We start from the raw sequence: 19,123 nt of genomic DNA, 5'->3' as shown, positions 1-19,123 counted from the left end.
CAAGAAATACTTGGTAATTTTATAACTATTTAAATGTGATAGTCATTTAATGCTAAGTGGAATGGCAAGGGATCTTCGTTGAGTATACAGTTTATGGAAATATATTCAATGCTGAAGAAACCATTCCTAAAATAGCAATCAAAATCACTAGCTCTGAAAATAAACAGTGACATCTTGGCCAGAACAACCTTCAAAAGGAGACCTTATAGCCCGTGGCTCCCACCTGTAAATCCTAAGGAGGCAGAGATCTTGAAGATCATGTTTGAAAAGCCCATGAGACTCCCCACCTCCAAGATAACCAGCAAAAAGCTATGCCAGAGATATGGCTCAAATGGTGGAATTCCAGTAAAGTGAGTAAGTGAACTTGCTGTGGTCCCTAAATTCAACCCTCAGTACTACCAAAGGGGACATAGGTATTAACACTGCCCTCGTCTTTACATACATTATTTTGACACCAGATTTTCAAGTTCCCGCCAAAATTAGTGAGTTTATTTAACAACTGAAACTGTACATGGAAGAATGAATTCAGAGAGCCCAGTTTGTATTTTATAGATTCTTGTACACTGTGAAGTTCTTCCTATAGCAGCAAAAGAGAATTAAACAAATGTATTGCCTAGGCTCCCATTAGTTTCCTCTTGCAAGACCCAATTTTCTTAAGAACTCCTTGAACTTCCACAAAGTTTCCCAAGTGTCTGGCTGCTGTTAGGCTCTCAAATATTAATCAACTGCTAAAATAGATCTCATTACTCAATAGCTACTGAAGGTCTCCACTTGTATTCAGATCTGCAATACTATCCTCTTAAATTTATAAAAGCTTTACTAGGACTCTGTTTTCCCCTGAAAAGAATAAGAAAAAGACAATAGCTTTGCTACAATCTTTTTTTTACATAGCAATTTTAATCAAATATCTGCCTGATTTAGTTTTTTATAGGGTAACAACGCTTGTAATATTTTTACTTGAGGAAAACAGAAAAACACTATATATAAAAACAATAGCCAATTAAATGTTTCCCTACCAAAAATAAGTTTTTCAAAGAAGTAAGATCCTCATAGCCTATTTCAAAAAGTTTTAAAGAAATTGAGTATCCACCAATGAGAAATCTGGAGACCAAATGGTGAGGTGTGGACATTTTAATAAGAGCTAGTTATAGCATCAGTATAAATATTCAAGGCACATATTAAATATCAATTCTGTAAGTAATTTTCAGAGAAGCTGGAAAAAGCCAAGAAAGATGTCAACTCTGTAAGAGATTCCAAATACAAAGAAGACAAAACTAGACTAATTAATTAGGATTAATTATCTTGTGTTATATAAGCAATTAGAAACACTTACAAAAATTTGATTCGTATAGAGAGAGCTAAGGCCTGAGAAATGTCCTTCTATATGCTGGAAACAATCCAAGACCCAATGGCAACATTTCTGTCTCAATGCCAGTAACTAGCACATTCTCCCTAATTCCCACTAGCTGCCTATCCTGAGCCTGTTTTAACTATCTCACGTACAGTGAGAATGCTGGCAGTAGAAATACATAAAAGTGTAACCTGTATTTGAGTAGCTTGACAGTTCTCTTTCTCTTCTAAAAATAAGAAGAGAAAACTAAGAATTTTGGCTGATAATAAGAGCTGTGCAAATGTAATCTTCAAATTTTGATTAGCTGAGTATGCCAGGTATGCAATGCGCATATTGGAGGTAATCTTCTAGAAGCAAGAAATTAAAAACTCAAGCAACCAGAACTACCTTTTGCTAACACACCAAAATAGATGAAGCATAAATTTCTATTTCAGCTTATCACCAAACAGAGAGTCATTTCAAAATGAGATAATATTATAATAGCAAATAAAGGTCACACGTTTTAAAACAAGTTTTAGAAGTTTTATTCTTTTTGCTCAGAGAGGAAGAAGGAAGGAAGGAAGGAAGGAAGGAAGGAAGGAAGGCAGCTAGGCAGGCAGGCAGGCAGGCAAGAAAAGCAGAGAAAAAAGGTAATACAGTAAGAAGTGTTAAGCTCTTCATTTTGGTCTAATGAGATGCATGCCCTTTAAAGGTGACTACTTGTTAATTAGAGGAAGAGGAACTTAATCTTCGAGTCTGTCTATTTGGATCCACTTAATTGTGAATCATGAAACTTTAAACTTTCCTTTCATTCAATTGCAGTTTGTTTGTCCCATTCAGGTTAAAGCTATTCTGGAACCTGGTTCTAGAAAAGATGGAGTAACCAAGCCAGGTGCAGTGGTTAATGCCTGTTATTCCAGGTATTTGGGAGGTAAAGAACAGGAGGCTCTTAATCCTTATCTCAACTAATAAAATGCTGTGGGGGGGATGCCTGTCATCCCAGCTATGCAGAATGGGTAAATAGGGAAGTCATAGCCCAGTCCAGGTAGCGCAAAAAGGCTAGAACTTGTTTGAAAAATAAATAAAGCAAAGAGGACTGGGATGACCTGTCTTGCCAACTTTGCAAGCATGCAGCCCTGATTCAGACCCTAGTACCATCTAAAGAACAAGTAAAAGTAAGATCGAGTAGGCAGTTCCATGTTATCTCTTCTATTAGCTACAATACAAAAAATGCTTGACTAAAACATCAGAATAGTCTGTCAAACTATGATAACCCAAGAGACTTCCTTATGAGTTTGGAAGTGCAAGGATTGTATTTTTGTCCTTTTAATATATATATATATATATATATATATATATATATATATATATATATGTTTAGCCGGGCACTGGTGGCTCAGGCCTGTAATCCTATCTACTCAGGAGGCTGAGACCTGAGGATCACGGTTCAAAGCCAGCCTGGGCAGGAAAGTCCATAAGACTCTTAGCTCCAATAAACCACTAGAAAACTAGAAGTGGCCCTGTGGCTCAAGCAGTAGAGCACTCACCCTGAGCTGAAGAGCACAGGGACAGCGCTCAAGCCCAGAGTTCAAGCCCCACGACCGACCAAAAAAATTAATAAATAAAATAAAATAAATATATGTGTATATGTATATATATATTTGTTTTCTAGGTATCCTAGCTTGGGGGCTACAAAAATGTAAAACATGGAACCATAGTGAGTACAAACAGGAAAAAATAAGCCTGCTTTGTTTCCCTAGAGGCCCTGATAAAGTCTCTGGGGAGGAGCAAACTTTATCTCACCCAGCCTGTGGATGGATGCCACCTTCTGTCCAAGAGCTGTAGACTTTCCACACTTCAAACCAAGTGAATTCCAGCACTGCTGAGCCCTTTCCAATCTCCAGGAGGGATCAGCTCACCTGCCCTGCCTGACACCAGGAAGCCAGCTCATGTCCTCTCCAGCCATGCTGTAGGAGTGAGCTCTGGGCACAGCCAGAGAGAGTGAGCCTCCACCCACTACTCAGCAGATCTATAAAGGAAGCATGCTGGGAGTCCGCAGAAGCTGGTAGGTTGGGTTTTGAACAGCTTAGAAGTCATCTGTCATCCCAGCCATGTACCTCATCACAGACAACAAATACATCACAAGTTAAAACAACAACAACATCAGTAAAACTCAACATTTAACCCAACATTTCTTTTTACATTTGGGGAACACACTGCTGGCCCCCATACTGCACAAACAGAGGAACACAGGAGATATTTTCAACGGTAGAAATTGTTTTCTTCAGCCAAGTCCAGTCTGTGAATGAGCCCATCAAATGCATTTTACATTTCTGTTACAGTGTTTTTGGTTTTGTTCTTAGCACTTCCTTTGGGCTCTTCTTTTAAGAATTTCTGTCTCTGCTTAGCTTAGCTTATTTGAACATTACATGTTACTTTCTCCCAAAGCCTTATTAGTGAGCTCCCCATTATGTAACAAAATACCAAAATTAACTTTTAAAAGGAGAAGAACTTATTATGGGTCACAGTTTACCCTTCACGAGTATGCTACCTGCTGGACACTGATGGCTCACATCTGTATTCCTAGCAACTAAAGAGGTTGAGATCTGAAGAATATAGTTTGAAGCCAGCCCAAGCAGGAAAGTCTGAGAGATGCTAATCTCCAATTAATCACAGAAAAAGCCAAAAGGTACACTGTGACTCAAGGGCTAGAGTGCTAGCTTTGTGCAAAAGGAGCTCAGGGACAGTGCCTAGGCCCGAGTTCGAGCCCCAGGACTTGCCAAAAAAAAAAAAAAGATGACCTATGACCTTTCACTAGGCACTACCTCTACCATTTCCCAATATTGCTATATATATAGCAGGGGCCCAAGCCTTTAATGCTTCTTTTTTTTTTTAACAAACTATAAACAAACTACAGCTCATGTTCTGTTCATAATGCTATATGCATTCAGGTCATCTTTCAGTGTCCTCAAAGTGTTACCAGCTGTAGCATTGCTCTCCAAATTGAGTTCTCTTTGAGATTACGAGGAAACTTAGCTGTAATGAGCCCTTATGTACATTAAAACAGAAGTTACAGACTGAGCAAAGAGATCCATATCTGTAATTCTATCTAGTCAGAAGTTGAGGATGGGAAGGACAATGACTCAAGACCAGTCCGGGAAGAACATTGTGGAGACGTCATCTTAACAACTATGAAGATAGATGTGATGGCACATACCTCTCTAATCCCAGGTTTCTCATGAATTTAAACATACACTTAGTATTTAACTAGGCAAACACAAATACACTGCAAATATTTAGCCTAAAAGGATGAAAAGATATTCTCTCTCTCTCTCTTTCACACACACACACACACACACACACACACACACACACACACACACACACACACACACGAGTCTTTATTTATAAATGCCCAAACTAGTAACAACTCATGAGCTCATTAGGATAGCCACACAATTGTTAATGGCAAATTTTGATACATATAGTTTGGATGGAACTTAAATAAAATAATCCAGTCTCAAAACATTATAATATTGAATTATTTATCCTATCCATATGACATTCTACATTAGAATGTTGGATGGCTAGAAGTTATGAGGAGCTCTTTGGGAATGTTGAAATTTGTTCTGCATCTTGTCTGTGGTAATGGTTACAAGCATGTATAGAAATACAAAACTCATGTATTTGTACAACTATAAAGTGCATTATAAAAATATAATAAAATGAATATATAATACAAATTTAAAACATTAAAAATAAATGATTTTGGTGGGGGAGACTCCTTATAACTAACAATAGAATAAAATTTTCAGGATTTAAGAGGATAATAAACAGTTTAAATACCACATAACTTACAGTATATGCAAAACTGATCTCAAGCAGCAGGAAATCAAGTAGTTAGACAGGTGCTGGTATCACATGCTTATGATCTTAGCTACAGTACAATCTGAGAAGCACAATTCAAAGCCAGCTTATTCACATACATCCTCAAGACTTATCTCCAATTAATGTGAATAGCTGGAAGTAGAATCATGGTTGAAATGGGAGAGCACTAGCAATCAGTGAAAAAGTCAATTGCAAGTTCAATGTCTAGAGTTCAAGCCTTAATTCTCCTCTCCCTCCCTTAATTCTTCCTCTCCCTCCCTCCCTTCTTCCCTCCCTCCCTCTCTCCCTCACTCTCCCCCCTCACACACACACAAAGCTAAAAATCAAATAATGCAAAGCAAACGCACACACAAGGTCTTCCATAAAAAAGAAATACATGTAAGTGCTTAAAAAGACTACACAGGCAGGAAGAGGGGCATGTGTGAAGAAGGTGAAGACTATGAAAATCAATCTATGCAAGAAAAAGTGAGGTGAGAGAGAGATATCAGTGATCTAGCCCCTGCCTTAAATGAAGAAGGCATTGACTTTCTAGTTTTAATGATTTAACCTTCGTGTTTCTTCCACTCAGCATTCTTTCTCGACACTACTTAGAGAAAAACAACAATACTAATTAATTAATCCATATTAACCTCTTCAATTGCTCCTGCAGAAATCCTGTGACCTGCAACATTTATTACATCATCCATTCGAGACATAACATAGAGGTAACCTTCTTCATCCATGTAACCAGCATCCATGGTATCGTAGTAGCCCTGAAAATAAGAATAAATGGTGTTTAGTTCACATGAACTGTTAAGTAATCTAATTATTTAAATTTGGCAAAATATAAAATGTGACAGAAATGGATTCAGACTGTATGTTGAATTTTGCACAAGGATGCTATGAAAGTAAAATAACTTCTGATTTTAAAAACATACTAGAATCCCTTTGCTCCTAAGAGTCAAAGTAAGTTAAACTATTGTTATAGATTTTCAACTTAGGAGTCTGAACTTTGAGTTGCAAAGTTTATGAACTCAATTACTTTTTTTAAATGGAAAAGTAGTAGTTTAATATTTCCAATTCACTTTGGTATTGCAAAGTAACTTTTCAAAAAGTTCTTCTCTAATTGTATTAATTTTTAGAGCTTTAAAGATCCCTATGAATAATTACAGCATAGACCACTTGTATTTTTTAACATGGATTGAGATTTATTTTACGAATCAGTAAAATGTAGTAGCATTTAATTCTTTATTTAATTTTTAACCAGCACACAGTAGCACATCTTTGCTTATGTAGAAATCAACAACAGAATGAAGAAGAAGCAAGGTGTAGAAAGAAAAATATGTTGTCTTCCCTAATGCTTTATAGCTATTTTGATGTCAACACTACAAAATGTTTGCTGCAAACCTGTTGAAGTGGCAAGTTCATTCATTCTGAGAATCATTGTGCTCATATACCAAAAGAGCTCAAGACCTTGTCTTACAGACTCTTATGAGGCCTATATGAAATAGTTTATATACAGTAGAAGGACACAGACACATCATGAACTCTTGAGAATTGTCACTGTTATTGCAATACTACTGTTATTACTGTTAGACTGGCCACCTAGTATAGCATTAAGAGTGTGAACTCTGAAGCCAAACTATATTGGAACAGCCCCAACTGTCTAACCTGTGTGAACTCCAGGGTAAGTCAATCAACACTTCCCTGCTTTTATTAAGCCCTCAAATAAGAGGATCAGGGTCATATAACAAAGTGCACTGTAGTCACTTCATGTAGTTTAGTCATATCTTGGAAGTTTGAGGGAGGTTTCAATGTTAAACATATTCAGGCTAAAGCCCCATGCACATGTTATTTATTGTTATCAGGTTATAATGAATCATTATCAGTACCTGAAAATTTCACTGTTGTCCTTCAGGTAGATAGACTGGGCTGGCTGCAGTCAACTAGACTGACAAATCTTCCTGCCACAGTCCATCAGGGTCATGTTTAATCTTGGCTATTGAGGTCATTCAACTCTGAGATTCTCATTCCAAAGGAAGCTATTTTTAACCCTTGTCATTTATCCAGTTGATTAGTCTATCTGTCTTTTACTCACAAGTAATCAAGATAGAATACTAAATACGTGGACTCACTGTTTTTTTATGAAATTCTAATCATTCATACCTGGTCACCTCATGCATAATTAGGGCAGGATATGTAACTCTCAGGGAAAAAAGAGAAGGAAAACTTTAGCAGAGAGATAATGGTCTGATTCTGTCCTGTGTTACCAATGAAATGCTGTTACAAGCAGAGGACATTTCGTCTTGATAAGGGGCAGCAGAAAAATGACAAACTAGGGAGGAGAAGGACAATGTTTGATATGCAGACTACTGGGGAGAAGACTGGGCTTTGAAAATATGCTCTGTAAACATTTATTCAATTGTTTGTTCGTTCATTTGTTTCTTTATTTTGTTTGATTTATTTTTGTGCCAGTCCTGGGGCTTGAATTCAGGACATGTACTCTGTCCCTGAGCCTTCCTATGTTCAAGGTTTGTGCTCTACCAGTCGGGACACAGCACCACTTCTGGCTTTATCTGAGTAGTTTATTGGAAGTAAATATCTCACAGACATTCTTGCCCAGGCTGGTTTCAAAACAGGATCCTCAGATCTCTGCCTCCAGAGTAACTAGGATTACAGGTGTGAGACACCAGCACCAGCAGAACATACATCTTCCTGACAAATGGAATGGGATTGCTGGTGTAGCAGCCTATAGAAGATGTCAAAGGACCATAATGACATCATACAGTTCAGACTAGTTGTTTTTAGTCTATAAAGAGGAATCTAGTGGAAGAAATAATATGGAAAGTCAAAACAGGTTTTTTGATAGCAAAAAAATTTGCTATAACCAAGGTATAGAATCAGGACCAGATGTCCATTACTGGGTGAATCAAGAAAATGTAGTATATATACAAAATGGAATTTTGATCTTCTGTTAGAAAGAATAATATTGTATGATTTGTAAAGTAATGGAAACGCCTGGAAAATTTATGTAAAGTGAAGTAAGTCAGGCCCGGAGAAACAATGGTTGCATGTTTTCCCCTATAGGTGGATGCAAGAATTAGTTTATAAACTTATAAATAAATACATTAGGAGGTATTTAAGTGTATGTAAATTATTAATGGAAATATGGTAGATTCGAGGGAAAACCCAAAATTCCTTAGAAAGGTAAAGTCAAAGTTCAAAAAAATGAACACCAGGAAATGGGTATTTGAAAGGTGTGATGTAGGGTTATGGGGAAAGGGGAAGAGGAGAATGCAGCCAATAATTCAATCTATATCTTACAAAATTAGGAAAAGTGAGGGAGGAGTGTTTGGAGGGATATGAGAAGATTGAAAGGAGTGACATTGATCAGGATGCATTGTATTCATAAAATGCTTTGTTAAATGACAACTCCTTTGTACAACTACTTAAGGATAATAAAAATATGTTTTTAATTCCTGGTTTCTTGAAAGCTTAGGAGAAATTATAAGAGAAACAGTGATTTCTGTGTTCAGAGACTGATAACCCTTTCAAAAATGACTTACGAAGAAAGTTGTGATTTGGTCATTGTTCTCCTTAAGAGCTGGAAATTTGTCCAGACAATCTTTTAAAAGTTGCTATTGATCTGTAATTCTAGAATCAAGTTGATCAATTGGGTAGGTGAAAATATAGAGAAGTATTTCTGAGAAGATTGAAAAATATATTAAAAGTTCTTACAGGAAATTTTTCAAAGTATAAATGCTTGAATGCTTCCTGATTCTTCCAGAGTCCTGAAAAGGCTCCAGGTGGCAAAGGTAACCTTATACAAAACAACAGAGCAGTTAAAATTACTAGGAAAATAATCTTAAAGAAGGCTGGTTGCAATCATTATTTTTCACCCTGATGGGTAATTACAATTGAAATCCGTAATTGAAATACATGGGACCCACTATATCAAATGGAGACTGAATAATTTGTCCATATCAAAGCATAGTTAGTTACTAAAGAACAACTGTAGTTTTGGACAAGTGCATAGGAAGCAAACACATATGGCACTGAAGTACTAACAATCACCACTATTTCAATAAGAAGCATAACAGTTTTAAAACTGAACAAAATGTATCAGTACATTACTTTTAAGAGAATTATTTCCATCTGAGGAAAATAAATTCATTTTCAAAGTACCAACTGTCACCTTTGCCTGTTTTGCCTGTTTGTGTAATGGAATTCTTCTAATTATGCCTCCCAAGTACAATGCGATCCTCATGATCAATGTGCCTCCCTCCCTGGAGAATTTTCTCAGCTCTGGAACTTTTTTTTTTTTTTTTGCCAATCCTGGGGCTTGAACTCAAGGCCTGGGCACTGTCCCTGAGCTTCTTTTGCTCAAGGCTAGCACTCTGCCACTTGAGCCACAGCGCCACTTCCTGCTTTTTCTGTTTATGTGACACTGAGGAATCCGACTTTTTCATTGTATATTTTCTCATTCTTGTCAATACGCAGAAACTTTGAGCATATAGAGTATAAGGTACAATATCTCCTCTCCTTTCCTCTCCTCTCCTCTCCTGTCTTCTCCTCTCCTCTCATCTCCTCCCTTCCTCTCTCCCCTTCCTTCTCCTCCCTTCCCCTCCTCTCCTCTCTTCTCTTCTCATCTCTTCCCTCTCCTCTCTCCTCTCCTCTCCTCTTTCTTTCTTTCTTTCCTTCTTTCTCTCTCTCTCCCCCCTCTGTTTTCTCTAATACTATAGCTTAAATGATATCTACCACTTTTGCCACATCTTCAGTTTTTCTGCTTACATTTTTTTTTAATAGAATGTCTTTCCTGGGCAAGGCTTGGACCCTGATTCTCCTACTAGAATTCTAGGTGTGTCCCACCACATACTTGCGCACACACACACATACACACACACACACACAGACTTATGCACACATATTGGAACCAGTTTTCTCATATACTTCCTTCTTTCTGCATAGCTTCCTTTCTTCTGCATAGCTAGAGCTTTACATCACCTATCTACCTTATATTTAGATTCACGTTAACAAATTAATGAATCTCCCCTTGGTTCTCCTATAGGAAATACATAGTAACAAAGATTGTCTTCTAGATATAGAAAATTTTTAGATAATGTGTAATTTGTCTTATTTATTTATTTTTATTTGTTTGTTTTGAAACACTCTCTCTCTTCCACGATGTCTTGGATCTTGTGAATCCTTCTGCCTCAGCCTCTCAAAATCTGGGATTTCAAATGAGAACTACTACAGCTGGCTCATAGTTTGGAAATAGATGTACCATAAAGCTTGAGGATTTAAAACAAAACCTTCCATAGTCATTCAAAAAAAAGGATTCAGTGCAGTGGTGACTTCAGAGTTTTGGTGCTGAGAAAAGTGGACATGGCACAGAAATTATTATTGTCTTCTGTCATAGAATCACATGTGTCCTCCTTGAAAACAAGGTCTTTTGTTCTGAGAGGATGAGAGGGGAAACAAGATGGTCAGATGACCACCTCACCAAACTCTGCTCTCACATCTGTCCAACAGAACATGCTTCCAGTGCCTTTGTGGCTATTCCCCATAAGTTTCAGCCTTCCGCTAGTAATCCTAGCAAATTGCTTTATTTACCCTTGCTAGATCCTTTATCTCTGGTTTTGTCTTTTGAGACAGAGTAAACAAGATCCATCAGCCTTTCTGAACTGCATATAACTGTATGCAATGCATATTCATGAAGGCATTTTGTAATCTGTAAAAACAAACAACAGCAAAAACAAATGTTACAAGCTTGCTATTGTTGTTGCTGATATTACCATCATTGTTCATCAAATTTGTTTGAAAAAGTGATCTCGTGTGGATCATCCTCTCAGGTTCTTTTCTCTATTATGGTAATCCTTTCCAATGACTATATAAATAATTTTATGCCATCAATTTGTTTGAAATCAGCTTGCTGATATTTTGCAAAAAGAAAATAAAGAGAACATTGAAATTATTCAGCATCCTTCAGTATCAAATAAAATGTGACTAGGACAACTAATAAAAATAAATTCATTGGAAGTTTCAGGATGTTAAAGGTAAAGAAGTAGACACGAAGAAGTGGAAAATCAAACATCCATAAGGGAAAACACAGATAGAAAGATAGCAGGAATGAATGAGGCAGATTATCTACAGGACAAACAGAAACATATCTGGCAGAGAAGCACATAAAATAAGATAATGTTCAAATGCTTCCAGGAAGAGGAATATAGATAGTTTTGCATGTTTTTCCTGTTAGCATTTTCAAACAGATATATGAGTTTTAGAAAATATCTTTCTAAAATATCTTTCTACTACTCCAGGAAAAATAAAATGTAACTGTAATAACTAATGTTAGCTGACATTCATGCTGGAATTAGAGAACTAGAGAGCAGTAGGAGTTGGGACTACTTAAACACATAATATCACCCATGCTGAGAGAACCATGCATATCAAAGAGCATATTATTAAACATATATTTCTCTTGTATTTTTTCTCTCCAAGCATCTACAAGCATCAACATATTGCCTACTCATAATATTAAGAATAGTCTCTCTTTCTCTTTCTCTGTCTCCTTGCATTAATATATCCCCAACATTATAAAAACTCTTAAGTGTCTTTTATCTGAGATAAAGGATGATCTGTATTCATTGTCTACCTGATTTCAGAAATAAATTGAAGACATAGTTCCTATCCCCAAGATAATTCTGGAATTTAAGCTTAACATTAAATTGTTGGTATTTCCTCCAGGATTTCATATGAACTTACTTTTTATCTCCAGGAAGAAACTGCTTAAGCCATAATTTCTTTCTCCCTGGGTAGACAAAACATCATACCTCTATGTATTTTCTAGCTTGAGAATCCTTAATGATTGCTTAGTTTCTTGCATCTAAAGCAGGGACCATATATGTCTCTTTGCCTACCTTATAATAGTACTGGTCTAAGGTTAAAAAGAGACTATAAAAACTCTTCTTATGAGGTTTAGAATGGAGTAAGATTACAATGATGCGACAGGCTTGGTTTTGCTCAAAGGATAGTCAGCACAGTGATGAAATCTCTACTTGTGAAGCTGTGAGCATATGAACAGACATCACCAAAGGGCAAGAGTTCAATATCTGAAGAATGAGACATTGGCAAGCAGGGAAGGAAAAAACACTTGGACAGTTCCACAGAGCTCGCCTGGGGGGCACAGGTCAGCAGAACACTGCAGGGGAAGAACAAGTTGCACTTCCAATAGCAACAATGAATCTGGTCAGAAAAATATATGCCCCTCAGAAAAGAAGAGCTAGAGACCTATGGCTTTAATAACAGGGAGCACTGTGGTACAGAGGAAGGCAATTGCAGTTAAATTTTTTTTCTCTCATGCCTGGCTTTCTGTTGCCTGGAAATTACTGACTCATAGTTTATTTCTGCACTTTGGATCTCTGGATGCAATTACAGGAGCACCTTCTAAAATTCGTGAGCATTTGGTATTCATAGCAACTCAGACACCATAACTTCCCACTAAATTAACTGCCTGGAGTAGATTTAAAAAAAAAAAAAAAACCAAAAGAATTTTCTAACATCCATGTGGACATGATGTTTTCATTTCTAAGAGAAAGGTAAAGTCTGTGAAGGCAAGCAATCAGATAAGATGCTAAAACTGCAGGGCTCTTATTTATTACCCCCTCCAGGGCCTATGGCTGCTTAAGAATCACTAAAATGTCTATTCTCTAGTGATGGGTGTCCCTTGAAGAGAAAAGAAATAATATCCAGAATGCCATAAGAAAGCAAGTGGAAAAGTTAAGTTGTTGATTGAGAGGTTTCAGATTCATGTTTGATTTTTCTGTAGGTCACTATATCTAAATAGGAACCAATGTGAACAAGTCATATCAAGAGATGTAAATAGGAAACATCCTACACATACTGCCAGCAGCTATTGGGATGCATGAAAAAGTTTTAGATTGATGAGGTAGAGTAGGATTGCTACTGGCCATATAAGTTTCAAAAGGAAATCCTTCCTGTAGTAGGTAAAACAAAATACAACCAAACCAAATGAAAAAATAAAGCTGCTTTATTAGAGAAAAAAGAAAAAGAGAGATCCCAGTGGTAGCCTTTTTTTTGTTCAGATTTATTTTGATCTTGCCTTTCTAATAACTATAGTATTTCTAATAACTACATATAACTAGATATACCTTTCTAATGCTAGATATAATGTATATTCTTTTAAAATGTGGAGCTTTAACTATTTACCAAAAGTAGCAATCAAAATTCTACTGCATGTGGATGAATATCATAGCCTCATAATTCATAATGAAATCTCAGAGGGCTAAAAATATACAATAAAAAGCATCTGCTTAGAAATAAAAAGGAACAAAAGAATTCTGAAATGGCCACAGCCTAAAGTGTGAAATCCTTTAAGACAGGAGTGGTGTTATTTTCAATGACTTGAAATAACACGAAAGGCCATAGGAAAAATTATAGTTTATTTAGGATACTACTGTATTCTATTATCTCTGAATGGATGTAGGGCAAAGCCACCCATAATTAGAGTGACAGAACCCATGAGGGGTTTAAAACTATGCTGGCATCAAATGCCACCTCTGCGATCTTAGAGGACTTGCCTCATGAAAAGATGACTCACAGAGTTCGGTTATATAAAAACTTCTGTGGCTGGGGTACTTTTAAAAGCTTTTGAAAAACATGTGCTTCTTCTCTAAAAAATTAAACATCCACTGCCTACAATCATTTTCATATTTTCTTTAGCAAACCCATCACCTCCCCTTGGTAGTTTTGTAATAATGGATTTAATTCAGAGTCATTTCACTGAAAAATGGAATAGACAATACATAGCATTTTTCCATCCTTTTGGATATGTTGTCCCCTGAAAGAGTAATATAATGCTCACATACTCACAAATATCATATGTCAGAGAAAAATAAATGTACCATCATCTTTATCTCTTATACCAATATTTTATAAATGAAAATATTTCTATTTGAAGAAATATACTTTCTACTTCTGTTTTTCATGTACATTTATAGAATTTAAGACCGTTTATTAAATAGAGGTAACCTAATAGTTGTCCATGGATACTAACTTGTAAGAATTCTTTTGAATTCTAATAGCAATAAATGAGAAAACAAATTTCTAAAAACCTGACATAAAATGTTCTGTACTCATGACTGCATTCTGGAGGATTCTACTTAAACAAAAATGGAAAAATTATACAGAGATAATCAACAGCACTGAAGGAATCTGTATCGATTATTTAAACAACACAAATTATGTGTCTCTAAATTTAACTGGTTTCCACCAGCACAACAATTTTAACATTTGATCTAATCAAAGTAAACATAAAATCTCACTTCAAATTTCAGCCTCTTTGCTTATCAAATGAACAATGACAAAACATGTTAACAAGGAATTATATTTGGTGAGCCTAGAATTTAACAATATGCTATCATTTGATCCAGAAAAAAAGAGAAAAGATAAAACCAAAGAAATATTTGGTACAAGGTTATTTATAATAGTAGAGGTCCCTAAAGGCCTAAGCGGCTCAAAGTGGAGATTTAAGAAAAATTAGAAGACAGTTTATAGATTAAACATGATTCTAAGGCAGAATTGAAGAAAGACAGCAAATCCCAAATTTAATTGCTTCAGATCTATAAAATGTCAAAACATGGACAGGCATCTTCATTCACATATTGTTCAATGGTAGGATGTATTCTGAGAAACATGTCTTTAGATGGTTCTTAACATTGCATGAGCACAGCATTAAGCATGTTTACCTAAACCTAAATGGTATAGGTTAATTATTCCTCGTAGATGATGAAATGCAATGAATAGATTCCTGCAAGCATTAGACACCATGGTATTTTACAGTAAATGCTTCTGTACAAGTAACAATAAATAATGATAAAATGTATACCATTTTAACTTCATGAACTAGTGACTTAGTCATTCATGATCACCTAAACTATTACATACCATACATATCTATTTATGACTCACTTTTATATGACTGATGGTAGAGTAGGTTTGTTCCCAATACTGTGACCATAAACTCTGAAAGTTTTGTGGCAATACAGGAATGTATCTAGGGGAGAGGAATTTCTCCACTTTACCATAATCTATGGGAAGACCATCTTGTCCCTGTTCCCCCGCCCCCCATGGACTAAAACATCATTTTGTATCACAACTACATGCTACACAATCAAGGGAATGCTTTTACAGAAATGGAAGTACAGTAACTATTTCCTTCTTTATAATTTTTGGCAAGCAAGTATTTTTTAATAACTTGTTCACTCAGGAAAACAATTCTAAGGAATAGACCCAGGTTTAAATTACTGAAGTGTTAACAGTATACTTCAGCAGTGCATACACTCATTCTGTACACTCTTCACTTGTACTATGTAATTATTCCATTTTTTTCCTTAACCCACCAACTTTTGATCTTTAAATAGTAGTACTAAAAATTTTGCTTACTTTACCACAATATTTCCCAGACATCGAGCCTTCAGTTTTTGCATGTTGTCATCCAAAATCATAACTATAAAATAAAATAAAAGTTAAAATGTATAACCTCAAAACTTAAAGTGTGTTTCTATATTTTCTACATATAAATTAGGTGGAGCATCTTTTAAAAATGCAAAGCATACATGCATTTATTATCTTCCAAGATCATAATTTTTTCTTCAAAGTCAAGCATTAAAAAAAGCTGTTTTTCAATTTTCATACTAATATCATCACGTCTGCTCATATGTACTCACTCAAGCACATTTAAAATATTGTCAGTTTTTTTCCCAAAATCTAATAGAAACAGCTATAAAATGCATCAAAAATATAAACACAAAATAAAAAAGGCATTTAAAAACGTGGAAAATCTCTTATTGTGATTTTAGCTTTAATAACTACTTGCGATAGTTAAATTAGGTTAATGTACTTTTCCAAAACTTTATCACAATACTTCCTGTGTTATCTTGGCCATCATTGAAAGTGATTATATTTCAGTTTATATGTACCTTCTGTAACCATCATTACAAAGTGAGGATGAAGATAAATCATCACCATCAAGCTTTCATAGATTCTTCATGTGACTCCATCACCAGGAAGACAATTTTCCCCTCTTCGGGCTCCTGAAGTGTTTTGTTTTAAAACACTATTTGGACACTTAATTTGTAGAGCTGTACCTATTTGCATCTCATTAGACTGACGGATCATTATGGGTGGAAAGCACATCTGGATTCATGATTGTTTCCCTAAATTCTACACAATGATCAAATTATTAGAAGTCCTTGTGTGTGCTCTATTGTCCCTTGAGTATTCCCATCTATAAAATGGGAGACATTCTCTTCTTGTCACAGTAGTAAAAGAAATTGTTGGAAAGCATGTCAATCAAACAACAAGCTACCATTACACTGATGTTTAGCACAAAGAACTGTCTTTCCTTGGTCAAAGTATCCTGTGTATTATTATAACACTGAATATTGTATTATGCTTTCAAATCTGTGAATAATCACAAAATACATAGAAATCATCACTCACAAAGTCACTAGTTTCTCAGTTATGGAAGTTATAACTTATTCTGTTTGGAATTCGATGGCTTCCAGACAATGAGAAGCTTCTACATTGAAATTCCCTGGGTCATCAAAGCTTAACTATCTTACAGCTGGATATAAAAATGGCACTGAAATACTAAGAGAAAAATGTGTTCAATAACTTCCACAATCAGCAAACTCTAAAAATGTCTCAGCACAAAAGAATGACAGAACTGATCACTTGGAGGATTTGTTAAATCTGGGTTCACCTTTCTATGGCTAGAGAAACCACTGTGCTTACAAATTTTAAAAGAAAGCTTGGCAGGGGTGGGAGATGGCTTTATAAATATATCTGATAGATTAAATGATTCACATTTCCTTAAAAAGGTGTTGTCCAAAAATGAAAATATGATATTTTCCCTAGAGAAGCAAAAAACAGATCTCTAAGTTGTATACTTTATATGCAAATAGGAAATGTGTGTTAAGGAAATGTCCCTTATAAATCTACTAAACTAATTTATGTGACTTTCTGCAAATTATGTCACCTCTGTGCCTGTTTTTCTTGTCTTGAAAATGAATATATGGGTCTGAGTCAAGTTAGTTTTCAGGTTTCTCTGAAATATTTGTAGTATTATTAGCTAAGGCTTACTTTCATCTTACTGTTTTCAGGCACTATATTAATCCTTTTTTATATGAAAGCACAACATACCAGGTATAGAAAGTGTATGACATTACAGTCTCTATTTAGAAACTTGAGAAAAAAAAGAACATCTAAAAGGTTAGGTGATCTGGACCAGCCAGCCAATTAGGAAGCGTAGTCCAAGGGAAATTATTTGATTATTATGGTCATTACAATAAACCTAACTAAAATATTAAGAGGACATCTCTCTGTCACACACACACACACACACACACACACACACACACACATGTACATATATATTCTGTTAGAAATCTTACCCTTTGCCTTCATTTTTAGCTAACAAGTGTCAAAAGCCTTGTTATCATTCTCAAATTAAATGTCAGTGGGTGTTGTGAGCAAAATGACAGCTTTTAAAATGAGAACAAAGGAACTACCCAATAATACAAAAGAATGTGCATCTTCCTGAGGATTAATCCAGCCCTGTGACCTAGCTAAAGTGTTATATTTTCTAGGCATCCACTTACTTCTGACCTCCAAGTGGTTATAATATCTATGAAGTAAACATGCCTCAGCATAAAAGTCAAATAATGGATATAAATTCTGGACATCTAGTTGGTCTTCTATATATAATAATGTCTTATAAATTGAAATGTTCCTGCTTATTTTAGTCATTTAGAACATGTTTCTTGAGTCATACAATATTGTTTTAGACAGCAAAATTTAAGGCATTCTCTCCTCTTCCCTGTCTTCTTTTTTCTGATACTCCCTCCCCAGTATGTGTATATGTATGTGGTGTGTGGTATGTGTGTGTGTGTGTGTGTGTGTGTGTGTGTGTGTTAATACAGAGGTTTAAAACTCAAGGCCTACTGCTTGTTAGGCAAGCAAATTTCCTATTTTGAAGAACACCTCCAGCCCCTTTGGCTTGTTTGTTTTCAGTACTGTCTCATGCTTTTTGCTCAGGCTAGCCTCAGTCCTACCTATAAATCCTGTATAGCTGGGATTAAAGGTCTATGCCACCATTCCCAATCTGCTTAGTTTTTGAGATAAAGTCTCATTATATTTTTTTGCTGAATGTAGCCTGGAATCATTATCTTCCTTTCTGTTTTCCAGCTACCTGAGATTACAGGGATGAGTCATAACCCTAAGCCAAGACATTAATATTTAATTCAAAATACTCATACAATCAAATATCTATTACCCACCTATTAGGTGACATATAGTAAACACTGTATTCAGGAAAACAACAAATTCATTAGTATCACACATTTTACATTGCCAGGGTCATTCTTACCATTGTATCCTGGGACACATTGCCCTGCTTGCCCGGGTGGAGGTGTTTTAGAGTTACCTAATCCAATACATGATGCTGTAATTGGGGATCCAGTCTCTGGAGAAAGAAATACAAGTTATTAATTAATGTTCCACATGGGAAATAATGTGTCTTCAGTACATGAGCCTTTAATCCACAGTAGATTTCATGTTATTCTTATTGCATGAAGAATAGATAATAGTGTAGATGTAAGATTGGTCCTTCATCTTAGTCCGAGAGCAGAGTTTGAACTTTATATGTATCAAGAACAGGAACTCAGTTCTCCTTTCTTGCAGAAAATCTAATTTAAGATATACACAGATGATTTATTCTTTCTTGAAAGAAGGTAGATAAAAAGTAATAAATACCACTTGGGGGCAATCATCAACCACATTTTGTTGTCCTTATTCCAAAGGAAGTTATATTGTTTTCTTCAATAATTTTTTTGGGAAAAAAAC

General features: G+C 35.6%; 1 protein-coding gene across 1 annotated transcript in view; it reads right to left on the bottom strand.

Moving 5' to 3' along the window:
• The window catches only part of Acss3 (acyl-CoA synthetase short-chain family member 3), a 137,236-nt gene that overhangs the window by 8,247 nt on the left and 109,866 nt on the right, over positions 1-19,123 (bottom strand). The window contains exons 10-13 of the mRNA XM_013022563.1: positions 18,648-18,743; positions 15,662-15,725; positions 8,936-9,017; positions 5,848-5,970 (exon numbers count right to left, since the gene is read on the bottom strand). Of these exons, the coding sequence (XP_012878017.1) occupies positions 5,848-5,970; positions 8,936-9,017; positions 15,662-15,725; positions 18,648-18,743 (365 nt within the window). The remainder of the gene's footprint in view (positions 1-5,847; positions 5,971-8,935; positions 9,018-15,661; positions 15,726-18,647; positions 18,744-19,123) is intronic.

Source organism: Dipodomys ordii, unplaced genomic scaffold (assembly GCF_000151885.1).
Source record: "Dipodomys ordii isolate 6190 unplaced genomic scaffold, Dord_2.0 Scaffold3, whole genome shotgun sequence".
NCBI lineage: Eukaryota > Metazoa > Chordata > Mammalia > Rodentia > Heteromyidae > Dipodomys > Dipodomys ordii.
The sequence above is the reverse complement of the archived record's forward strand: the minus strand, read 5'-3'. Positions and strand labels throughout refer to the sequence as shown.